The sequence below is a fragment of the Trachemys scripta genome, chromosome 8 (genome assembly GCF_013100865.1).
Source record: "Trachemys scripta elegans isolate TJP31775 chromosome 8, CAS_Tse_1.0, whole genome shotgun sequence".
Lineage (NCBI taxonomy): Eukaryota > Metazoa > Chordata > Testudines > Emydidae > Trachemys > Trachemys scripta.
This window is the reverse complement of record NC_048305.1, coordinates 4,738,269-4,763,898: the sequence shown is the minus strand read 5'-3', so window position 1 is coordinate 4,763,898 and position 25,630 is coordinate 4,738,269. Positions and strand designations below refer to the sequence as shown.

Genomic DNA, 25,630 nt, shown 5'->3' with positions numbered 1-25,630 from the left:
ACTCTATGCCGGGGTCAGCAACATTTGGCACACGGCTCGCCAGGGTAAGCGCCCTAGCGGGCCGGGCCAGTTTATTTACCTGCTGACGTGGCAGGTTCGCCCGATCGCAGCCCCCACTGGCCGCGGTTCGCCGTCCCAGGCCAATGGGGGCGGCGGGAAGCTGCGGCCAGCACATCCCTTGCCAGCGCCACTTCCCGCCGCCCCCATTGGCCCGGGACGGCGAACCGCAGCCAGTGGGGGCCGCGATCGGCCGAACCTGCCACGTCAGCAGGTAAATAAACTGGCCCGGCCCGCTAGGGTGCTTATCCTGGTGAGCCGCGTGCCAAACGTTGCCGACTCCTGCTCTATGCATATGTGCCCCTTTGAGGGTTTGAGCCCCCCTGCTCTGGGAGGTTTGCGGGGACTAGTGTGTAGGCCTGAATGCTCCGGGACCTGTATGGATCTTCCAGTTGGGTCTTTGTATCCTGCCCCAAAAGCCTTGCTCAAGGACCACTGCAGCAAACTTTGTCTCCCTCTGAAGTTTCACTCTGCAACTACCCCCATTAGCTGTCTACCTGCCTTTGTTCTTCTACCCTCCCAGAGGCCTGGTTTAGACACATGACTACCTGTCACATGACTTAATTCACTGTCTCCACCTGAGGAGGCAAACCAGCCATGTCACAGGTGGGCTGAGACCTAGTTCCCTTTAGAAAGGCCAGCCACTCGGTGAAACTAAGGAAGAATTAAACTGGTTTGCCCTGAAATCCAAAGGCAATCTCAGAGATGAAAACAGAAACTGTAACTGCATTTGAAATGTAAAAGAAGGACCTTGGGGGAAATGAGGAACTGGTGGGATGTAGTCGAAAATAAATTAAATCTTTGCACCTAATAAACTCAGCAGGGTGAGATTGTTGGACCTGGCAACACAGCAGAATAGGCACCCATTTAAAAAGAAAGGAAAATGCAGTGAAATTCTGTGCTACCTGAAGCAGAGGAAGTTCCTGAGAAATGGCTCTCCTGAGGCACCTCAGCTAGTGCTTCTGGTGAATTTTATGCTTGTCACCTTGTGAAATTTGTGCAGCAAAGCTAACAAATGTCACCAAAGTGAGAAAAATATGAGCAGCTTTTTTACAGAGAAAGTTTTGCTCAGGGGGACTGAAAACTGTGTGTTGCTTGTAGCACAAGCTTGCAAACCTTCACCAGTGGAACAATAATGATTTTGCCTTTCATGGAAACCATCACCCTGTCCAAACTGCCTAGTTTTAGATTCCATACAAAGCTTCATCCTAAACATCCATCCCTTAAATGTACCTGGCAATATCATGGAGAGTATCGATAGCACCTTCACTTAGGAGGACAACTGGATATGTTTTTATCTCTGACTTCCCTATCAGCCATCAATACACTTTTACTTTTCTGGGTTCTTCCCATTTGCTCTCCTCTTGTCCTTCATTTTCTCCCCATTTTTAACAGCCTTCTGGAATGAAACAGGTGTGCAACCTTTGGGTACTCTGACTTTCCAGGTTTCCTTCCCTTTTTAAAACCTGATCCTGACCACTGAAGGATGTAGCTGTGCCAGAAAAGAGACAGATAACCCAGCTCACTGCATTCTGCCTATACCTTGATTTTGAAAAGCTTCTGATATGGTCTCCCACAGTATTCTTACCAGCAAGTTAATCAAGTATGGATTGGATTAATGGATTATAAGGTGGATAGAAAGCTGGCTAAATTGTCGGGCTCAAAGGGTAGTGATCAACGGTTCGATATCTAGTTGGCAGTATCAAGCAGAGTGCCCCAGGGGTCAGTCCTGGGTCCAGTTTTGTTTAACATCTTCATTAATGATCGGATGATGGGACTAATTGCAGCCTCAGCAACTTCGTGGATGACACTAAAATTGGGGGAGAGGTAGATATGCTGGAGAGTAGGGATAGGGTCCAGAGTGACCTAGCCAAATTGGAGGATTGGGCCAAAAGAAACCTGATGAGGTTCAACAAGGACAAGTGCAGAGTCCTGCACTTAGGACGGAAGAATCCCATGCATTGCTACAGGCTGGGGACCGACTGGCTAAGCAGCAGTTCTGCATAAAGGACCTGGGGATTACAGTGGATGAGAAGCTGGATATGAGTCAGCAGTGTGCCCTTGTTGCCAAGAAGGCTAACGGCATATTGGGCTGCATTAGTAGGAGCATTGCCAGCAGATCGAGGGAAGTGATTATTCCCCTCTATTTGGCACAGGTGAGGCCACATCTGGAGTATTGCGTCCATTTTTGGGCCCCCCACGACAGAAAGGATGTGGACAAATTGGAGAGAGTCCAGCGGAGGACAACAAAAATAATTAGGTTGTCAGGGCACATGACTTATGAGGAGAGGCTGAGGGAAGCTGGGTTATTTAGTCTGCAGAAGAGAAGAGTGAGGGGGGATTTGATAGGATGGAGCTCGGCGGTTCTCAGTGATGGCACATGACAGAACAAGGAACAATGGTCTCAAGTTGCAGTGGGGGAGGTCTAGGTTGGATATTAGGAAAAACTATTTCACTAGCAGGGTGGTGAAGCACTAGAATGGGTTACCTAGGGAGATGGTGGAATCTCCTTCCTTAGAGGTTTTTAAGGCCCAGCTTGATAAAGCCCTGACCGGGATGATTTAGTTGGGGTTGGTCCTGCTTTGAGCAGGGGGTTGGACTAGATGACCTCCCGAGGTCTCTTCCAACCCTAATCTTCTATGATTCTATGCCCTCAGCTAGATGCCAGATTGACTTTTGTGTGAGCTGCACACACACATCCAACGATAAAGAGTGGACCCCCACCCCCATCCCATCCTGGGTTTGTTAGGGAACCACCTATGCTATGGGTGAAATCCTGGTCCCACTGGGGAATTTTCCCATTGATTTCAGTGGGGTCAGGATTTCACCCTACAAGGCTAACTGTGTGGCTGGGATGATTAGGGAATTTTAACACAGTGGCGTGTGGAAGGAAGCACATGGTTACAGATCAGTGTTAGCGGATTGTATCACAGCCTTGGGCAGTAGAGCAGTGTGGGTCATCACAAAGGTGCACTGGAGGGCTGAGGTTTCTTAGCAGTTGTAGCTATGTGCCCTCCTGTAGCCATAGAGGAATTAATGGAATGTAACTGTCACTCACTGTCAGTCATTAGTCACTATCCACTCACCCTCCTCTTCCTCCCGTATCTCTCTTATTTGTCATTTTGAATATGTTTTGTAAAGGACGAGCTTGTAAGAGGCCATTTTCTAGGTTATGGAGCCGTCACTTTGATGTGATGTCTTATTTATTGCATGGAAATTACAGATTTCCAAAGTCACCTACAGGATTTGGATATCAATTCCAACTAAAATAAACAAACACTCAAATCCCCTAGACTGATCTGACAATCCCATCCTATTTCTGGTGGCTGAAGACCACCGACCGTCTCAGGCTTATGTAAGTATTGAACATTTTGGCAAGACAAAAGTATCATCAATGATTCTATTGTATATCATAGTGATTACATTAATTATAATACAGTGGCACTCCAAATGCATTTGGCACCTTCCAAACATGGAAATGACAAAGTACCCGCCCCAAAGCCTGAATCCATCTCTCTCTGTCCCTCCCACCAACTGGTATCCATCAGCACAGCATCGTTCTCTCGTATCTTAGCATGCAAATGTGGCACTAAAGAACAGGAAGCTGCTTTGGCGAGGCCTGCTGGCCAAGCACAAATTCTAATAGTACAACAGATGTCTTTGTCGGATTGAAGAAACATGTCAAAGAGCTTTTCAGCGCTCGCTTAAAAAGTTGATTCTTAAGCTGGAAAGTTGGCTCCTCGTGAGAGAACTCTGGGGAGATACAATGGGTAGAAGTGGCTACCGGTTCCCTTTGTGTGCTTGAATTTTCCCTTTTGTCCATGAGCATAAAGTGTTTGGCCGGAGTTTTCTCCTTAATAATCCTCACCCTTAACAATGGCATTAAGAGGTAGAAGGAATGGACTCTGAACAGCCACAAGCTTCTCTGTGGTCATTGCCAATAGTCAATGCTCACTGCTTAAGTGGACAAGACTGAAAGCAGAAGAGTTGCACTCTGAGTGAAATCCTGCCTTTATGGACGTCAACAGCAAAACTCCCATTGATTTTAATGGGCCAGAATTTCACCCACTAGTTTAAAGCCAAGATGTCCAGACCTCCTACAGCCTAGTCTATGAGGCCACTAGTAACACTTAGTATTTATAATAAAGTCTCTAGAGCTCTTTGTCTACACATTGGCCAAGCCTGCAGGATGCAATTTGCACTTCCTTGAGTCAGTGAGACCAGCGGCACCAGAGGGGAATTCACCCTGGGAGCGGGCAGGAGGCAGAACTGCCTCCTCTCCCCTACAAGGACTTTCACCGGTGAAGGGCTGATTAAGACCCTACCAGAGTCCCACCAGCAGATGTTGCTGGAAGAATCCCTCATTATTCCCTTCTATTTGGTGGTTGGAGTGCCTCAGCAGAAGGACATTAGTCACTATCCACACCAGACTTGCAGCAGCAGAGTCCAGGAGGTGGATCTGACCCAGTGACTTAATCTTCATGACGTCCACTTAAATTATGTAACTAATATTCTTACCACCTGTTTAGAGAAGGGGAAACTGAAGAAGAGAGGTTAAGTGAATTGTCCTTGGTCCCATGAGGGGGCAGTGCTATCTTGGGATTAGAAATAAAGTGTTGCTGACCTCGAGTCCTTTGCTCAGGCTATTAGACGCCCCTCTTCTGTCAGAAATGCAGATTTGGGTGTCTTGAAAAGAGCTATTCCCAGATCCCCTTCATACTCACACTGCAGCTGCCATGAGATCCAAAGACGGGAGAGAAAAAGAAAGATTGAATAACCGTAAGTGGTGTACTACATTTCTGACTAAGCACGAAAATTCATTTCAGAGAGAGATTTTGCCCAGTGAATAGAAATGGAAGAAAATGAGAATTTGTTCTGTAGAGGAAGGAGGGGTGGGGGAATATCCTGCTGGCCAAAGTCGTTAGCCTGCCGACAGAGAGAAAGGGAGGAGTATGCAAACTGTAAAATGTAATTAAACCCACACAGACTGGAGTCAAATCAGAATGCCGCATGGACTGAAGGCCTTCTGCGTACAATGGCGATATGATTAAATCCATTCTGATTGGGATTCAGACTCGAGATTAATCAGGGAGACTGCTTATTCGCAAATTATATGCATGGTCACTGCACCTTTAAACAGTAAATGGACTCAGAGCAACTTTATATAATGGCTTCTGCTTGGATTCTAGAATAGTTATCTCATTTTTCCAATACGTTGGTATTGATAGGCAGTCTGGGCTTCATTATTATATCTGAAGGTATGGCAAAGGATAGTTCCCCAGACGGTGAACAGATAAATGAAAGCTTGGCGCTCTCCTGATTTTTCCAGTCTCTTACAAGCTCAAAATGAGAACACAGAATATAATAGGTACAATATTCAGACTTCTGTAAGGATTTGTTCCCATTACTTAAACCCCTCCTATTTGCATAAAATATTCTGATTGGTTGAAGCCTATGTACTCAGCCACTTTAAACTAAAACATGCATTCATTACCACCATGTAAAAAGTTGTGGGGGAGTTGGGGAAAGCAGGGCTAACATGTGCCATTAAAATGATAGGGGGAAATGTGTTCATACACATATATAAGATGTACTCTTGAGGGTCCATTTTAACACCCAGGGTTGCAGTCAAAAGTCCAAGGCTATTATGCAGGGAAGCAGAATTGGTATATGAGTAATATGCAAACTCGGCTTGTCAATGAAAGGCCAAAAATTAATATAACCGTGCAGGGGGAGAAACGTGTATTATAATCAAGGTTCAAATGTCATAAAAAACAGTCGGGAGCTCATTCAAAATGCTCCATGAAGCAGGAGGGCCTAAGAGGATAATAGCTGCAACTGTGCAAAATGGGCACAGTGGTTCCTAAAATCTCACACAACTTCCCTTGCTTTTAGTCTGTTACCAATTCCACACTCTCAGACCCAGTCTATTAAAATCTCCTCCACTGTTCACAAACCTGGGGCTGAGCTGGGGTTTGAGGATGAAAGTGTGAAATTTGCAATTCCATATGGTTTCAAAAAGAAGTAAAAAAAAATCATTGATTTTGACTGATTTAACGTTGAGATTTAGGGTGTGTTTAAATTTGAAACTGGGAGCAAAAGCAGAGGACAAAGCCCCTCACAAATCAGAACCAAAGGAAATGTTTTCATTAGATGCCTTGCCAAGTCTAACCACCCATGTACATGTGCAATGATCTCTGGTCACTACCATGTTAACAGACAACTGTCTGAGAACATAGGCTGTGTATGTAGAAGACCAAAAGTTGCATTTGCTCCGCAGGTGTCTAAGAGATTTTCTTTTCCCATTTTTGCATAAATTCATTCACTGACAAATATGTCAGTCAGCTAAATAAGCCTTTATTAGAAATGAATTTAACAGCAAATCTGGGAAATCCTCCCAAAACAGCCATCTCTTTAGCATCCTGGATTTTCATTTCTAATTAAAACGCTGTCAGTTTAAGTGTAATTCTCCAGAAGAAATGAGTTCTAAGGGTGGGGGAGGGAGAACGGAGAAGATACTCAAACAATTTTCAAAGAGATTTATTTTGTATATTTCATGATGATCTTGTTAATCTTTTTTTTTATCAAATGTATTCTGCTAGAGAATTGATGTTCTCTGTAATAAGCTGGCAAAGCACATGCAAATTCCTGTTAGGTTCAGTTACCTTCTGTGAGGGATAAGATCAAAGAGCAAATTGTCTGATCTGGGATTGCATTTTGTTTTAAGAAATGAGACATTAGCTGGATGCTTTTCTTTTTCCTGTGAAGAATCCATCAGTGCTAAAACTAGAACACAGAAAACCTTCATTCCATGAGAACTAAGGGGAATTGAAACTTCATCACTATCAGCAGTGGCATGATCGTTCTGGGGCCACACCATCTCACCTGTCAGGCAGGAGAGGAGAAGGGTTTTTAAAACAAGAGTTTAATGTTGGTCAGTGGGATTCATCCTGCAAGAGCAAGAAGAATTGTGGGCTTTAGAACTATAGCACCATTGGCAGACTGCCCAGGATACCTTAAGATATGGACAGCATTCTGCCTGCCTGGCAAATATCCTAAATTTTCACCTGACTGGGCACCATTTTTAATTAATAACTTTCACAGACAAGTGAAAATACAGGCCATTTACCAGACAGCCCAAGAGGGCAGTAGGTGAATCTGCACTGGGACAGATGGTGAATGAGGGTATGGGGGGGAAGGGAAGTCAATACCAAGGAAGAAGCATGTTGTCTGTGGCCTAACCTTATGGCTGTTGTCCTGGCCTGTGACCCTTCTCCTTTAAGCCTCTGGCCAGTGGAAGGTTGGCATGTTCACAAATGCAATAACAAACACTGAGTGGCACAAAATGATGTTACTGAAAACAATGCTTGGGTGTCCAGATATATAAATTCTCAAGAAATACCATGGGGCAGATACTCAAAGGCAGTGGTGATGGGAGACGGGGTGGCCAAGGAACTGGTTTCAGCTCTCCTAGTCCTCATACATGTTAGATCTTCAGAGGAGGGCCTTTAACTTGCACCGCTGGCATAAGGTCCGTGGCAGTGGTGGATGGGGCAAAGAGAAGCTCCACCCAGCCATGTGCCCATCCTATCCCTGGAACGCCCCTCACCCTCTTCCCTCCATGCCAGGTGTGAGGGATATAGCTAGCACAACAACTAGCTCTACCAACAGAGAGCTCCTCTGCATAGGGAGAATGATCCTCTAGAAAAAAAATTACAGAACAGTTTTCTATTGAAAGGTGTGCTTTAGTGGAAACCTAAACATTCTGTAGGAACAGGTTACTTCTGGCAGAGCTGTTCATGGGAAAAATTTGAAACAAATTGTTATTGAAACAAAACGAGAAAGTCAAAATGAGTTTCTCCTTTCACTTTGATAACACTGAAACATTTTGTTTCGATAAGGTAGAACAATCGAATATGACACTATCATTTCAGTTCATTTAATTTAGACTGATAATATGCAAATTAATATTTTAATTTAATATCATATAGATTATCTTGCATACAATAGTTTACTGTAGTGTAAAAGTCTAAACAAAATGAATTGAAATGATAAAGTAGAAATGAAACATTTTTACCTTATCAAAATGAAATGTTTCAATGGGCCCAAATTGAAATTTGTCAGAATATTCATTTCATAGGAAATTTCAGAATTTCCTGCTTTTCATTCCGATTTGGACTTTTTTCCCAAATGTCACAAAGTGGAAATAGAAGACCAAAAAATTCAGCATTCAACTCCTACAGGAACATGGTACCTGGAGGACTTCAGTAATATTCCATTGGAGAGATGGGCCTTGCTAGCTGGCAGTAATAAGGGCAATAGAGAATCGGTGGTGGGCAGAGGGCATGGGGTGATTATGGCCAGCCAGATAAAGCTGGAAGAAGAGCCCCAGGGGTCTCAATTCGGAGTGTGTAGAAGAGAATTGCTCTGAGTGCAGAGAAAGCAATGTGGCAAAACAAATCAAAACAAAACCCCATCTGGTTAATCTAGCTATTTCATCATTTTCCACATCCCAGAGTCAGCCAAACATTAATGAAAGCCTCTTGCTGCACTATTATCCTCTCCGCTTATTACTTGCAAGGATTTTATTCTGTTTAAAAAGGCTGCTGTTCCCAAGTATTAATACAATCATGATTATGAATAAATACAAGAGTTAAATACACAGATCCAAATGTCAAGACCCATGGCATGTCTTTGTGAGGGCTAAAGGATGTGGGCACAGAAATCTTTCCTTACTTCAATAGAGAATTCAGTCACTAACAGCAGTTTCAGTACAGTGGAAAGCCGACTAACCTAATGTTATGGTTGGCATGACCTAGGAGACATGAGAATACTCAATGCAAGGGAATTCAAACCTCATACAGCCTATTAATATAAAGTAGTATAAAGACACAGAATAGACTGTGTTGGGGCTTGAACTTCGTAGCAACTGGTTTAAAAATGACATCTATCACTCAAGTTGTAGGTGAATCTCTGTTAGGATACAATTTAGGTGAATCTCTATGAGATACAATTTTCAAAAGCGTCGAAGTGACTTAGGAGACTAAGTCCTATTGGCTTGCAATGAAATGGAAGCTCCTAAGTGTCTGTCACTTGAAAATGGGACTTGGTCTCCTAAGTCACTTAGGCACTTTTGAAAACTGTATCCATGGTGATAGCACTGCTGCCTCTTTTTAGTCTACAGATGCAACAGGGCAAGGGCTATAAAATATGTTACATAAGCTGCTATTGTCTTCTCAGTCATTTAAATTTGGTCAGCAGTACCATTGTTCTACTGAGCATGGGTCCAGAGTCTGGCTAGTCTATCTGTGTGACCCGAAAATTCCAACTTGAGAACCTTCTGCTTAACATATGTCACTGATATCGAATTGTAGAAATGCCCAGTAGGGTTACATCCAATCGTGTGACGTTTCATCATGGACATATTCCCTTCATTATTATTATTTATTTGTTCTGCGGTAGCCCCCATTCATGGGCCAGAAACCCATTGCGCTATGTCCTGTACAAACACAAACCTAAAAGATAGCCTCTGCCCCCAAAGTGCTTGCAATCTGACTCAATTCATTATTATGTACTCGCAGAGGCCTAGATTTAAGGTTCCTCACTCTAAGTTGCATATCTAGCAATGGGGACAAAATGTTGCTCTTCAACTTTGTCTCTGATGAACCATCACACACCAAAACATAACCGTGTTTGAGGTTTGTGTTGCTTCCGCTTGTGGTAAGGCACATTGCTATGACACTAGGGTGAGTGGCTGTTTCCACTGGGTGTCGTCTTCTGCAGGGAGCAGATGCCAATACCCCATTGTTACTTTTTTATCCAGCTCATGACAGGCGCATGATCTGGAAGCAAAAGCCATCTGCAGCTAACCGTAGGCAGCCCCTACGCGATAAATCAATAAAGAATAAGGTAATGATGTCTGCAGTCTAAAGGCTGGGGTCCAGTTGACTGCAGCTGACAGGGAATTAAGTCACAAATATATCCCAGCTTCATCAGGGAAGAAAAGCTGTATAATTGCAGCTGGAGGATGAATGTAATAATTAGCTATTCAAGTGTCGCTTGCCAGGTTGAAGTGGCCTTCGTCATCAGAAAGTGTTGAATTTGACATTATCCGGTTACTCTTGTTTGGTGCTTCTATTGCCTCTTACAAGTGCTTCCTTCCCCAAACACACATCATCTAGACTAATTAGGGAAACATTTGGGGGGTTTTTTTGTTTTCCAGCAGATCCAAAGGTGTGTTCACTGAACCCATCAATTCCTCCCCATTCCCTCCACCATTTATTAAAAGTAATGTGTTGTGAACTCTGGTGAAAGGCGTTGGAGTTGATGGACCTGGAGGCTGAAATCCTCTGCAGAAAGAATGTTGTGTTAGTTCCCATTTCCCCACATCATTCCTTAACTCTGATTTAGAATGACCACCTCTTGGGGAGAGATAAGGTGGGGGAGATAATATGTTTTATTGAACCATCTTCTGTTGGTGAGAGAGAGAAGTTTTCAAGCTACACAGCGCTCTTCTTGAGATCTGGAAAAGGTACTCGGAGCATCTGAGAGCTCTGTGTGGCTCGAAAGCTTGTCTCTCTTGCTAACCGAAGTTAGTCCAATAAAACATATTACCTCACCCACCTGGTCTCTCTAACGTCTTAGGACTGACACCGCTACAACTACACTGCATACACCTCTATAGGAGGCAGTTCAGTCCCTGGGACCATCTAGTCATTGACCATTTTGCTGAAATAGCCAACAACTCATCTGGGCCAAGGCAACTAACTTGTGTCACGCTGGGTTCTGAACAGCTGCAAGATGGTCACACTATAACGGTGTCCTAGTGTCATGAAACCTGTCCACCTGCCCTATATTAAAAAGATGGGGTTCTTATTGCTTTGTAAGAGGTGATTTTTTTAAAGAATAGAAACAATCACCTTTATGAACATCACTTCAGAGGTAAGTTATATTAACTAGATCAGGGAGCGGGATTCTACGTGAGACTATACGTTCCACTGCTTTGAAATCTTTCACCTCCAGCTCAGGTTTCAGGTGATAATGAGTTTGCTGACTTCACAGAAGCAGTCTGCAATATATATGACTGGTTAAAAGAACAGGAGTACTTGTGGCACCTTAGAGACTAACAAATTTATTAGAGCATAAGCTTTCGTGGGCTACAGCCCACAGCCTAGGACTGAAGTAGCCAGGGGGCTACAGGTCAGCATTGAGATGCCCTGGCAGAGGGGCTGGAAAGTCACTTGCCCAGTGCCTGGCTCAAGCCAATTCTACTTTCATAAGCAATCATTTCACTCACAAATCTGGAAGAAGAAAAAAAAAGTAAAATAAACAGTTTGCTGTTATTTACTGTGCTGTATTTCCTGCCGCCTGCTCTCTCTGCACTTTGCAAAAACTGCTCTGATTGCTCTTCCAGGAGTGTGAAGCCGAGAGTGTGTTTGATGCATTGGCTTTTATTTCCCTGAGATTAAAAATGTGTGGTCTCCCTTCTGCCAATTGCAAATGTATTCAGAAGAGTTTTGTTGCTGAGCAAATGTGGTCCCTGGTTTCCATTAAGTGGTGTCTCTCTGAGCTCAAAGAATGGCAATTTTGACCAAAGGGATTTAAGGTCAGATTGATATAAATGAGATACATGATGTCTGAAAGAACAGCTACTCCCACATCCGCGAGAGATTTAAAGATAGCCCGGACAAAGCAGTGATATACAATATAGAGGAGCGGTGCAGGGAACAGACTACTTTAATTCACTCTTTTTCCATCTCTGATTTCTGTGATTAGTGAAGTGTGGCTTTTGTTTGTTTTTTCCCTAGCTGGAGCAATGGGGTGTGGAGTTTTGTTTGCCAAATTGTATTAGCCCACAATGACTTCTAGAAAGCATGGCTGTTGGATCCATTTACTCATGCAAACTCAGACACAGGATGGAATGGATGCTGACATGTGTCATCACCGTGTCTGTCATTTAAAGGCTATATTTTCATTACCATAGTCCAGGCCAGATTTCAGAGCAGTGACAGAGGATGTTAAAGAGACACACTGCAGAGAGAAAAGGCTGAGCTTACAGGAGGGAGGCAGTGTTTCTGATAGGTAACCCTGTCCTTGCCAGCCTGGCTGCATAAAATAGCATTATGGTTTCCTTCCTGCCTGAGAGATGGGTTTGGCTAAAAAAGGAAAGAGAGTACAAGTAATTTGAGGAGGAAGCATCATTATTAAAATCCCTTTTAAAAACAGAATCTTCCCTTTAAAATTATATTAAAATGTTTGAATGCAGTAAATAGATTCCTGCTTGAGCAATCTGTCTGTCTCCAGATCCTAGAGTAATTTGGCAATCTGACTGGAGAGAGAATGCAGTAGATTCATAGAGTATAAAGCCAGAAAGGACTATTATGATCACCGAGTTTGATCTCCTGCATAACACAGGGCAAAGAACCTCGCATGCTGAACTCTGCATCAAACCCATAATTTCTGTCTGAGCGATAGCATATCTTTGAGCAAGCTATCCAGTCTTGATTTACAGACTCCAAGTGATGGAGAATTCCCCTTGTCCCAGGGCTGTATTCAAATGCAGATTGTTCAGATGAGCCCAGTTTACCAAGCAATCCAGATCACTCTATACAACTGACATGTGCCATGACTATTTACCACTCCACCCATTTTCAGATCATCTGTACATTTTACCAGAAATGATTTTATGTGTTCTGCCAGATGACTGACAAAATTATTGAACAGCATTGGACCAATGAGCAATGACCCTGAGGGTCTCCAGTAGAAACATTCTCATTGGCTAATGATTTCCCATATACAGTTAATTTTTCTGATCTAATAGTTAACCAGTTGTTAAGCTATTTAGTTATGTGCTACACTGATTTTGTATAGTGGTTTTTATAGAAAGTCATGCAGAACTAAGTCAAATGCCTTACTGAAGTCTAATTATACTATGTCAATGCAGTTTTCTTTATCAACCAAACTTGTGATCTCATACGAAAAAAAAAGATGCTTGTTTGACAAGACCTATTTTCCATAAAATCATGCTGGTTGTCATTAGTTATGGTACCACTCTTTAATTCACTACTCATTGCATCCCATAGCAGCCTTTCCATGATTTTGCCCGGGATTTATGTCAGCATCTAGTTACCCATGTCATCCCATTTACCCCTTTTAAATATGGGTATGACACTAGCTTTTTTCCAGTGCTCTGGAACTTTCCTACTGTTCCAAGATTTGTTAAAAATCAACATTAATGTTTCAAAGAGTGTCTTGGCCCATTCTTTTAATACTCTTACAAGTACTCAGACAGGGTAATACAAATTATCCTGTTCTGCAGATTTAAAAATGTTTAATTTAATAGTTGCTGTTTAATGTCCTCCCTAGTTACTGATGGAAAAGAAAGTATTTCATCATGACTGTAAGATATGAATTACATCATCCTGTTTCTTTCCAAATGGGCTTAGTACAGGTGTAACTGGATGAAATGTAATAGCCTGTGATATACAGGAGGTCAGACTAGATTACCTGATGGTCCTTCTAGCCTTAAATTCCATGAACCTAGGACTCAAATATAGAAGAGAAACATTTGTTAAATATTTCTGCCTTTTCTGCACATGACTGATCATTTTACCGTCCTTATCTAGCATTGGACATATATCATTGCTAGGATTTCACTTGTTCCTGATATATGTAAAGAATTCCATCTGAGGTAGGTACTACCCTACCCAGGAATTTAAAGTTTCCTATTGTTTGTTGCTGTGTTTTGCTATTTTTTTTTATCTGAAAGAAAATGAAAATTAAAGAAAATGTTACTCTGCAAACATTATTTTTCAGCCGCAGTGATAGCTTTGTTTCACTCAAGCCTGTTTCTTGACCCATTTAACAAGGAAATAGAGAGAGAAACACTCTCCCGTTTTGACACTGAGCTTCCCAGGAAACAGGTGTAAGAGCTGGTAGTGCTCAACAGTCGCTGATACGGTGTTAAACCACATACCACCCTTCTGGCCTATATCACCGAATTGTATCTTCTACTCCTTCATCCTGATTCCCCTCACCCTTCACTTTTGTCTTTAGATCCCTCTCTGGCCGCATAGTTGGTGGTGTCTGGTGGTTTTTCACCTTGATCATCATCTCTTCCTACACGGCTAACCTGGCTGCCTTCCTGACAGTGGAACGGATGGTGTCCCCCATAGAGAGTGCAGAAGACTTAGCCAAGCAGACAGAGATTGCCTACGGGACCCTGGAAGCTGGGTCAACTAAAGAATTTTTTAGGGTAAGAGAAAATGGTTAAGACTTTCATATACAAAACAAAAATATCGTGTTAGTCTTTGTGCCATTCCATGGAAACTACAGATCATGTAGTTTGCTGAATCCTGTAAATAACCTAGAAACATACAGTAATTACATGCTTCTGCACATTACTGAGTAATTACACTTAGCGGTTCCAAAAGTAATTACCCTGTGACTTGCAACTCAAGTTTACAGAATAACAAGTCTTTGGTTTGCCCTGTAATCAAATGGAACCACTTACCATATATAAATACGCTGCCATTATGTATGGCAGAAACATACATAGCAGAGCCAGAAAAGATTATGTTGGTTATCTAGTCTACCTCCTTCATTTTGCTTCCTACAACATTCCCATTAATGTCTCCTCAAACATCTGCAGGGATGGAAACGTTACCACTTCCCTTGGGAGTCTATTCTGCCATATAATTGCTCTTATTGTTAAGCACATTTCCCTAACACCTAGTCTGAACATTTCCACCCTCCTTGCCTTAGCTTCTCATCCTACCATCTTTGGCATCTAAATACTTTCCTTGTTTCCAAGTATATTGGTGTACTCTAAGTACAGTATTTATAGGCTGTGATAACCCCTCCCCGCTCCACCTCCTGTGAATTCTCCTTTCTGGTAGAGGGTATGCTCTCCCTCCACACCAGGGACTCTGTGGAGAATTCTGCTTGCTGAAAATGCCACCTCCCATTGTTCCCCCTAGGGAGATATAGTCCCATGCAGCTCTTTCATCTTGCTTATACCTAACAGAAACAATCCAGCCCTGGGTGAATGACACTCATTGCTAGATTGTTCTTACCCTGAAATTACTTGAAGCAAATGGCCCAGAGGGCTTGCCGGGTATTTGAGCTCTTTGACCCAAAGTCACTCATTAAACTATTTCTAACACAGCTGGCCTTCCTTAACTAATACAAACCATAGGTACATGCTCAAGCCAACTCTGAGTCTCCACTGGTACACAAGCTTCTGCTTCCAGTCTAATACATGCTGGGCTTGTGTTGCCCCATGCAGCGATCTAAAATCGCCGTGTTTGAGAAGATGTGGACATACATGAAATCAGCGGAACCCTCCGTTTTTGTGAGGACCACAGAAGAGGGGATGATCCGGGTGAGGAAGTCGAAAGGGAAGTACGCCTACCTCCTGGAGTCCACCATGAATGAGTATATAGAGCAGCGCAAGCCATGTGACACCATGAAGGTGGGAGGTAACTTGGATTCCAAAGGCTATGGCATTGCAACACCGAAGGGGTCTGCACTGAGGTAAGTAGCCTGGATTTGCTTTTCCTTGCCATGCAGCCCAATAAATCAATGTGTCCACACAGTTCAATCTCCATTGCCATATTAATCATGACAGCAGGGGGTGTAAATCCTCAGCATGGGGCCATTAAACTACATGACTCCTGCTCAACAGTGATGGGAGTGACTAATTCTTCAAACCCTGCATATGGAAATTGGCCTCCAACTGCTCCATTCGTTATGAATGTGGCTGCACTGCATAAGGGATTTTGCTGCATCGTAACCATTGATTAATAGAGCATTATTTTAAAGGGAGGCTCATCCTGTGGCGTGTGAAATGCCCATCTTTGCAATGTATGGGATGGCCCTGGTTTGGATCCATGCTTAGAGGGATTCTTGTGGTAACAGTATTTGTGTGTGTGTGTGAAAAGAAATGCTAACACGTGAGGACAACATGAAAAATGAAGCGTTCTCATCCTTGCTAAAAACAACAATTAATTACAAGAGTTCAGAGCAGATGCTGAGTTTAGGGCTCTTGACATCTTCCAGGAGGTACAAGCCCCACATTTCTGAACCCAAAACAGCAATTGCCAAAGGCCTGTAACAAAACACCATCACAGATATTTTTGAAGGCTTTTTTTTAAAAAAAAAACCAAAACCCTTAAAAGGCACAAAATCTCGATCTTTAGTACAGTTACAAATACAAAAGAATATGGGAAGAAGATTATTATGGAGGCAACATTTTCACACATGAGTGCTTACATTTTGCTACCTAAATCTATGCACCAGGATAAGTGCTTTTGTATCGCTAGGATGTAGGGAAAGAAGGAGTTGTTTTGGTTTTGTTTGGGGATATTGTTTTAATTAAAGAGGTTTTTCTTCCCTCCTTTTTTAACATTAGAAATGCAGGCCTTTTCTGCCCTGAAAGACTCTATGGACAGCTGGAAGTCTAGTAGGTTTATGACATCAGAAAACTTAAAAAAAAAAAAAAAAACTCATTAAAGGAGGGTAGAAGTGATTGTCCTTTTTTTCAGACTGTTTAAAATACTTTTCAATTCATTTTATTAACACTTGGAAGGAAAGATATCTTTGGCCTTGTCTGTATTGAGATGTAGCCATTGCTGGCCAGTAATTGGTGTAGCTGTGCTGTAGCAAACCCCCATGTAGAGGTAAGAAAAGCTGTGATTTGCACCATTTAAACTTATCCGACTTTCAAGCAGGGAGAAACCTGAACCGGTGCAAATCATGGCTTTCCGTGTATCTACAGTTGGAATTAGCACCAAAGCAGCTATGCTAGTTGTTGGCCTGTGATGGCTGAACAGGGGCTAATCTAAAGCATAGATAAGATCTCACTCATGGATTCAACCCTGTTCCCCCCTTCAGTTAAGGGCAGAGCCAGCTCCGAGTCTACAGGTGTGTGATACAAGAGGGCCAGGGAGCAGTGGGAAGTGGTAGAAGGGAAATATATAAACCCTAGGTTAATTAAGGCGTGGTTCCCTGTAGACTAGGGAGGGTTGCTACAGGTTAATTGGAGCACCCATAATCAATTAAGGCCCTGTTAGAAACCTAATAAAACCCCCTGCTTCAGGCAGTCAGGGGAAAGGCAGAAGGAGAGAGGACTGGAGCTTGGAGGTGTGCTGTTAGACTTGGAGGAACAGAAAACCGGAGTAAGGGAGACCCTGCCCCAGCAGGAGAGGGACATTCCCTCCCACAGTGTTTAAGGACTGAAGGTACCCCACCCAAGGGAGAAGGGGGTAAGAACCTGCAGGGGTTGAGAGGGGCTGGGACTTAGAGTGAGGCGCAAACCCAGACCCCTCCCCCACTGCCCTCCTTTACCACCTTCCTGGGCCACTAGTGGGGCCCTCGGTGCCCCAAGAGCAGGGGTAAGGGGTGATATTTTAGCCCCCCCCACCAAGAAAAGTGCAGGACCCACCATACTATATTGACCATCTTGTCACAAGGTGTATATCCTCCAATTAGTCCTCCATCAAAAATCAAGGAAGGACAAGACTTAACGTTACTGCTATTTTTAAGATAAAAAAGCCAAGCAAAAGAAAAACCTGATGGAGAGGTGTAGGAAAGCAACGTACAAAAGGATCAGTTAGGTAGAGAATAATTTTCACTTTCAAAACTCGGTGAGGCATTAAACATAATAGACCAAATCCTGAGGTGCCACTGACTTCAATGGGATTTTTGCCTAAGTGAAAACTGAGTGAGGAACTCGGGATCTGTCCTGATGGAAAGTAAAATAAGCTTCAAGTGATTAGAATGCTGCTGGCAGCTCCACCTTTTGTCAGAACAGAATGCAGAAGAACTAGATGATAGAAAAGGATTTAAAAAGCCTGAGGCCCACCTGTGTCCCATCAAACTTCAGGATTTCAGCAACTCGGGTGTATCCTGAACAGCATCCTTATTCTTTTATTGGCCTTGCAACTTATGTATTGGGATACCACTTTCTTTCCAAAATGCTATAAATCCTAATACCATCTACAGTAATTGTCACAAAATCTTACCCTCCTGCCCGCAGTCTGCAAAATCGTACCCCTGTTTGAGTCACACTTTCGGTTCCATTTATAAAGGGTTTTTAAATGATCACGAGGTGTTTATAAGCATGTCACAGACACGAGTGGTATGTGTTAAAAAGCATATCAGAGAATGAGTTAAAGATGGTGATAAGACATGGAGATAAGCAATCTATTGACCTATGGGACTCCATTGCAATTGATTAATCATTTATTAAAACATCTATTGATCAGTAAATAACCCTTTATAAATGGAGCCTTAATAGTGACTGATACTTGTTCACTGACTATAAATGGGAAGGATTTTAAATTGGGGTTCTAGGTCACTAGTACCCTGCAGACCATTTTCTAGTGAAGATCTGGTTGGTTTTATGGGGCCTGGTCCCACTGTCCTCAATGGGCACTGAACCATGGCCATGGTTTCCAGCTATTACACCTTTCAGCTTTAAAAATGCATTCAACACTTTCCTGATATTACTTTTCCCTGTCAGCAAGTGCTGTAGCTGCCCCGAGAGATGTGGCTAGTTTGTGAATAGAGAGCAGGTTGTCCTTAAGACAATCTTTCTATCAATATGTTGTCCAGGCAATGAAATTCTTTGGGTCTCTCCAAACTAATGGGTATGCGCTATCACAGCTTCAGGGCTTTTGCCAGCATACTCTCGCCGATATTTATTTTCCGTCTTGCAAATATGGAAATTAAGAGGCAGGACTAATGTGCAAAAAAACAGTCTGTCCTGCAGTGTTCAGGATGTAAGGAAGCCATTAGTAATGCTTTTAATAACAACAACAACAACAAAAAACAACCCACCAGCAAAACTACAAGAGGAGAATGCAAAAGAATCCGCTCAATCCAGCTAATCCATATATCTCTTTGCTGGGCAGGAGAATACAACATTTCTGCCATTTCTTTTTTGCATCATAACCTCTGTTAGACTGGTTTGGGAGTTTCTTCCACATGCAGTTAACAGCAAAGGAGGAATGCTTGATTTTCCATTTGACCTGTTGGTGTTTCTTTGAAACAGGGTGCTGTCAATTTTCTGTCCCATTATGTATGTTTTGTTTTATTGTTTTATTTGTCAAGCTTTCGGTATTTTCTTTACAGTCATCATATGATGTCTGTCTTCACCGTAGGGACAGAATGCACTGAGCAAGGTGACACTCAGACACCCAGGGAACAAATCCTACTTACTGGCTCAGGGAATTTAAAGGCTCTGATCTTGTTTCCTTTCAAGTCAACAGGAATTTCACCATTGGCTTCAATGGGAGCAAGATCTGCTTCAAAAAAAGGAAGTTTTCTTGTTGTTTCCCGAGATACTATGGGCGTATCATGTATGCTATCAATAATTAAAGCTGTTTATTTGTCATAGCAAAAAATGAGAAGTCATTTTAGTTTAACCCCAAAAAAAGAAAATTCATAATACGCGTAAGTGGGACTACTACTGTATTTCCAGCTTGCATTAATAACTTTAAAACATATAAAAGTAGCAACCACATCTAGGACATACAAACCACAGCCACCGTGTTCTGTCTTGATAAAGGATGTTATACATTCCTAAAGACATGGGGTCTGAGTCGTCGCTAGATTATGCCAACATCTTTATACAAAGTAAAGGGACTCTCTGCTGAAACACAGCTTGTTGGTACAGAAAGACATTTTAATACACTGCAAAGAGCTGGACTGATATCAGCTTCAACTATTTCATAATATTTAACCAGTGGTTAAAATCATTTAAAAGCTCAGGTTATTCACCTGTACTCCACTACACTGGACATACACAGAGACATATTTGTAAACATTCATTAGGGGCAAAAGAGGGATTTGCTTACCAGCCAGTCCCCAGTGTGAGAAATGAGGATCTCTAACTTCATATTTACATATCAACCATCGGTTCTGGCTTGCATCATAGTCCACATTTCTCCTAAGTTTAATATGTGTTACATCAGAAAGCACTTGAGTCAGTATGTTTGGTAATATCTAAATTCTCTCCATAATGATTTCATCTCTTATGAAATCCTAGCTATCTGGCATTGTAGCCCTTTTTTCTTTCGTCCAAAGTTGATTCCTTCGCGTTATGTGTTTTGAGGGCTAGGTGATTGAATTTTAGATCAGATTTAATCTTTTCCTTCTTTATTTCTGCATGGAAGCCATAAAAGAACAGATAAAATGTTTTTTTTCAGTGGTGAAAGTGATATTGAGAGCCTGCTCTTTCTCCCACTGAAGTTAGTAGGAGTTTTGACCTTGACTTTAATGGGAGCAGGGTTGGAAACCTAGACACACAACCTTCATCCTATATCACATGCACACCTCCCTCCGCATCCATCAGCTCAGTGTCAGATATTTTGGGCTGCCGGGGGTTAGTGGAAGAGCGCTCCCCTCCCCCAACTCCCCCAGATTAACCTGGCTTTGGTCATCATTCAGTATTGAATGGGTAAATTTGGTGCTTTGGGAAAACAAAACAATAATGCAAAGCCAAATTGTCCAAAATAGATTAAAGTCGATGAAAAAACACTCACAATATGAGTCTCTAATTCACGTTTTAAAAAGAACCAGCAAAGTTTTAGGAATAGGACTGCTCTTGTTTTGGAATTGGCTTCCTGGCCTTTCAGCAAAGTTCTCCAGAGGCACTATAAACGTGTGTGTCAGCTCTTCCAAATCCCATAAACTAATAAAAATGTTCCCTGTCAAAAGTCCACCTAAAATGACACATTTCAGAGAAAATAAGTAGCAAGCAGCTAAATCTTTCCTCAAGGACCCTGTCACTGTGAAATATCGGAGGCTTCCTATACTCCTTGTGAACTGGAGAGAGAACCAATTACTTTAAATGAAACCTCTTAGGAAAAAAATAAATAAAATGTATAACACACGACACAAAATATCAGCTGAGCGATTTTTACATTCAGGGGCTCTACAGAGGATTTACTGTGTTAATATCATATGCCTGTATAAGAATTACATACTCTCAGATCATCCGATAGCTACATCTTCTGCAAATGGTTCATCAGAGATTGCTGTGCTAATTAACTTCCCTTCTGCTTTAGAAGACAGAAATAATCATGTGTGTTACTTGATTATTCATTACTTTTGCATACAGTTTACCATGTATAGTATCAGAGGGGTAGCCGTGTTAGTCTGGATCTGTAAAAAACAACAGAGGGTCCTGTGGCACCTTTAAGACTAACAGATGTATTGGAGCATAAGTTTTGCATCTGACGAAGTGGGTATTCACCCACGAAAGCTTATGCTCCAATACATCTGTTAGTCTTAAAGGTGCCACAGGACCCTCTGTTGCTTTTTACCATGTATAGTCACTGCATTTAATTATAACTTAGGGTAGATCTACCCTGCAAAAACAAAAAGGTGTGTTCTTAACTTTAACTCAGGTTAAAAGAGCAATGGAAACATGGCAACTTAGCTTTTAACTCAGGTTAGCAGCTTGAATTCAACCCCAGGCTGCCCTATAGGCTTTAGCCTAGTTGCTGTGGCTTCACCTGCTATTTTAACCTGAGTTAACTATCCTGAGTTAAGAACACACTTTGGGTTTTTCGGGGGGGAAGAGGAGGGAGAGGGTTGGGCAGTGTAGGCATGCCCTAACTTATACAAGTAGAGTAAATCACCAGACACCTTTCCCCAGAGAGCCCAGATATTTTACTGGCTTTTCAGCATTTGCTGTACGGAGTCCATCAGAGTCAAAAAACTAAAATGATACAAAATGACCATGGCACACATTAAATTCAAAACTGGCTCACTGATAAGTCTCAAACTGTGTCTGTCCTGGGAAGCAGTGTCTCTGAAAAAGATTTGGGGTTCATGTTGGAAAATCTGCTCCCAATATGACTCTGTGGCCAAAAGAGCTAATGCGATCCTGGGATGCGTAAACAGGGGAATCTCAAATAGGAGCAGAGAGGTTATTTTACTCCTGTATTTGGCACTGGAGTGACTGCTGCTGGAATAATGCATCCAGTTCTGGTGTCCACAATTGAAGAAGAATGATGATAAATTGGAGAGGGTTCAGAGCCAACCCATGAGAATAATCAAAGAATTAGAAATCCTGCTTGATAGTGACAGAGGCAAGGACTCCATCTATGTAGCGCAACAAAGAGATGGTTAAGGGTGACTTGAGATCAGTTTATAAGTACCTGCAATGAGAACAAATATTTAATAATGAACTCTTCAGTCCAGGAGACAAAGGTCTAACACAATCCAATGGCTGGAAGTTTAAGCTAGGCAAATTCAGACTGGAAATAAGGTATAATTCACGTTAACCGTGAAAATAATTAACAATTTACCAAGGATCATGGTGGATTCTCGATCACTGACCATTTTTAGATCCAGACTGGATGTTTTTCTAAAAGATCTGATCTAGGAATTATTTTGGGGAAGTTCTATGGCCTGAGATACCCAGAAGGTCGGACTAGTTGATCATAATGAGCCCTTCTGGCTTTAGAATCTATGAATCTATAAGGCTATTTATTGTTTGAGGTGTCAACACTCCATCTCTTCCAAGCTGTGTAAAGCCTTCTCATGATTGTTTCTCACTCTGCCTGTCCTCTTTCCTATATCTGATGTGAGGTCTACACGGTGTTGTGTCTGACAACCAGTGCCCAGACACAAACTTTGCTCATCAGTGAAATCTTCTCAACCTATGGCTGCACTCGCCAAGCCAAATTATGCCCTCAGATGCTTACCCCTGAAGTCAGCAAGTGTCGTGTGAACGCATCTGAGGGCAGAATATGGCACGGTGCGTGATTGGCACGCTACTCAAGACTTCAAACCCAGATTGCTCCCAGGTGAACTAAAGGAAAGCACCTACCCACCAGCCAGACCAGTAGGATCTATGCCAAGGCTTTTTCCATCAGCTGGGAGATGCTTGTACAAGACATTTTATATATATATATATTATAAACAGGGAACACACTAAGGATACCATTGAGCATACATACCATTCATAGCCCACTGAAACAACCAAAAGGGAGAAGGGAAAGGCTCTGGAAAGAATTCACATCGTAAACTAAGGAATGGGCCCTGAGATACTGGAAGCCCTGGAGCCCACATGAGTGAGGCTAATTCACAATGGGCCCCAATGCAATGACTCTGCCAGCTCTTCAGCGGGGTAAATAGGTACCACAACTTCAGCAGAGCTACGCTGGTTTATGCTAGCTGAGGATCTGCCCCTCCGTTTTCATACGGTCCTGAAGTGTCTGACGTGTATCTCAATCACCTGTTAATTTGAACATGTTACGGTTCTTCTTGAATTGACTAAATGTTTTTCTTTGTGTTTACTTAATGAGAAATGATTGCTAATCATGTTGTTTTTATATGTCTTTTGTGACGTGAGAATCACTCAAGAGGAATGGGCGAGCCAGACTCCCCTCCCCCACTCCAAAAGGTTCCCCAAACCTGCACCATGGCTATATCCCTACAAATGACAGTATCGTTGTTCTTGCATTTAATTTATTTTATTTTTTTTGTAAAACGCTATGTGGGTGCTTAGAAATATCTCTTTACATTTACACACCAATTTGGCTGCTGCAGAAGAAAGTATAAAATGTAGACTGCTATTCCCCAAAGCAAATAATCTCTTGGGCGTAGTTCTCTGCAGTATCTTAGGTGTAGAGATCCCGGGGAATTATTTTCTGACTGCAAGGGAGTGAAGCTTGTGGGGGAAGGCTGGATCGGGGGCGCTGGTTCACCAATCCCTTGTCACGTGACTTGACGAGTGTTCTCCGCCTGTTACTCATCGAGTGTTATCTATTCATTTTAAAGAAACCCAGTAAACCTGGCAGTGTTAAAACTGAACGAGCAGGGGCTTTTGGACAAATTGAAAAACAAATGGTGGTACGACAAGGGCGAGTGCGGCACCGGGGGAGGTGACTCCAAGGTCAGCCCCAGTAAGAACAAACTAGTGGGTATAAACAGCATGGATAGTAACCAGCAACCGCGCTGCCAACACCCCTTGCACTCCAGCACCTGGGGAGAGCAAACGGAATCAAACAGAGACACACTGCCGTCCTGTAGTTCTGTAATGACCATGCATTCTGATTGCTAAACCAAAAGAGAAACAAGAGAGAGTTCTGTGGGGCTAGATCCGAGCATGCAGAAGCTCACGCCTGCACAGCCATTGGGGTAGCCTCTTCCTGCAGCAGAGGGGAGAGAAAGCACTTTGTTGTGTTGGGGCTTCTTGAAGGCAGCTCCCCTCCTTGTCCCCTAAAGGCCCTGCTGAATTCTCTAGGGGCCCGGGTACGTGGAGGAGATTGAGATACCGTGCAGGGTGCTGCCAGCTCTGGATTGCACTGCAGATGGGGAGGGTCTGCTCTCATCCGCGTTGGACGCAGCACTGCAAGTATCCGCGGCAGGTGGTTGAGGTTGCTGGTTACTCAAAGTGATATAGTAATACTCATCTTGCTGTGCTGAAGGAAAAGCTGTGTGAATGTGCTGGGGGTGGGGACTGTTATGCTGAAGGAGGGGAGGGTGGCCAGATGGAGTATTCAATTGTATCACTTTGTCAATGTATAAACTTGTTCAATGAATGCTGTGAATGAACTGTCTGTGCTGAATAACATAAAATAACATTGGTAATGTTATTTATGTTATTTCCCCCCCTGGTTGAAGAGGTCCCGTAAACCTAGCGGTTTTGAAACTCAGTGAGCAAGGCGTCTTAGACAAGCTGAAAAGCAAATGGTGGTACGATAAAGGGGAATGTGGAAGCAAGGACTCCGGAAGTAAGGTCAGTCACCCCCAAAGAGGTCATGCATACCCATAAAACAAATTCAGTGTGTAACCAAAGACCCCTGGCCTTAGTGGTGCCAGGATTTGGAAGCTCCTGTGAGTCACTCAGCCAAAAATGTATGCCACCGCACAGGGAACCGATATGATGTCATTACTCTTTATTTGCTTGGTAATCATTTGGCATTCAAATGGTAAATTTCATGTCCTTGAATGTAACAATAGGCAGCAAATGCCAGAAAGAAATAGACATATACCCAGCTGTGTGCCTCAGTAGAGGAAAATAATCCTTTATTTAAATGGTTAATCCATCTGCTGACACCACAGTGCTGTAGTGAAGCATGCTATCAGCGTTTGGATCAGACTTCAGACTAAGGTCATTTCTGTCCAGATTTGCTGGATGTACATCTGCAAGTTGTGAATTTCGTGACATTTTCCTGCTGTAGAGCTGGTTGAAATGTTTAAAATTTCCAAATATGAAAAATATCATTGAAAAAAGGGAACAAAATTTCCCAAAGTTGTTTTTGAAAAAAATCCTCTTTTTAATCAACTCTAGTTGCCCGTAACTTGCTAACAGTTCTCTAAGCCCTGGTCTACACTGGGTGAGGGTGGGTGGGGGAAATCGATCTAAGTTATGCAACTTCAGCTCCGTGAATAACGTAGCTGAAGTCGACGTACTTAGATTGACTTACCGTGGTGTCTTCACCGTGGTGAATCGACTGCTGCCGCTCCCCCGTTGACTCTGCCTGCGCCTCTCGTGGTGGTGGAGTACAGGAGTCGATGGGAGAGCGCTCGGGGGTCGATTTATCGCATCTAG

At 42.7% G+C, this 25,630-nt stretch overlaps 1 protein-coding gene across 6 annotated transcripts in view; it reads left to right on the top strand.

The window, feature by feature from the left end:
• Positions 1 to 25,630, top strand: part of GRIA1 (glutamate ionotropic receptor AMPA type subunit 1) — a 165,872-nt gene that overhangs the window by 127,215 nt on the left and 13,027 nt on the right. For 3 of the 6 annotated variants that reach the window (XM_034778626.1, XM_034778624.1, XM_034778628.1), the window contains exons 12-14: positions 14,113 to 14,311; positions 15,344 to 15,591; positions 23,854 to 23,968. In XM_034778626.1, coding sequence (XP_034634517.1) covers positions 14,113 to 14,311; positions 15,344 to 15,591; positions 23,854 to 23,968 — 562 coding nt within the window. Of the gene's footprint in view, positions 1 to 14,112; positions 14,312 to 15,343; positions 15,592 to 23,853; positions 23,969 to 24,699; positions 24,815 to 25,630 lie in introns of those variants that run through there. The other 3 variants (XM_034778625.1, XM_034778629.1, XM_034778630.1) reach the window with 2 other exon arrangements.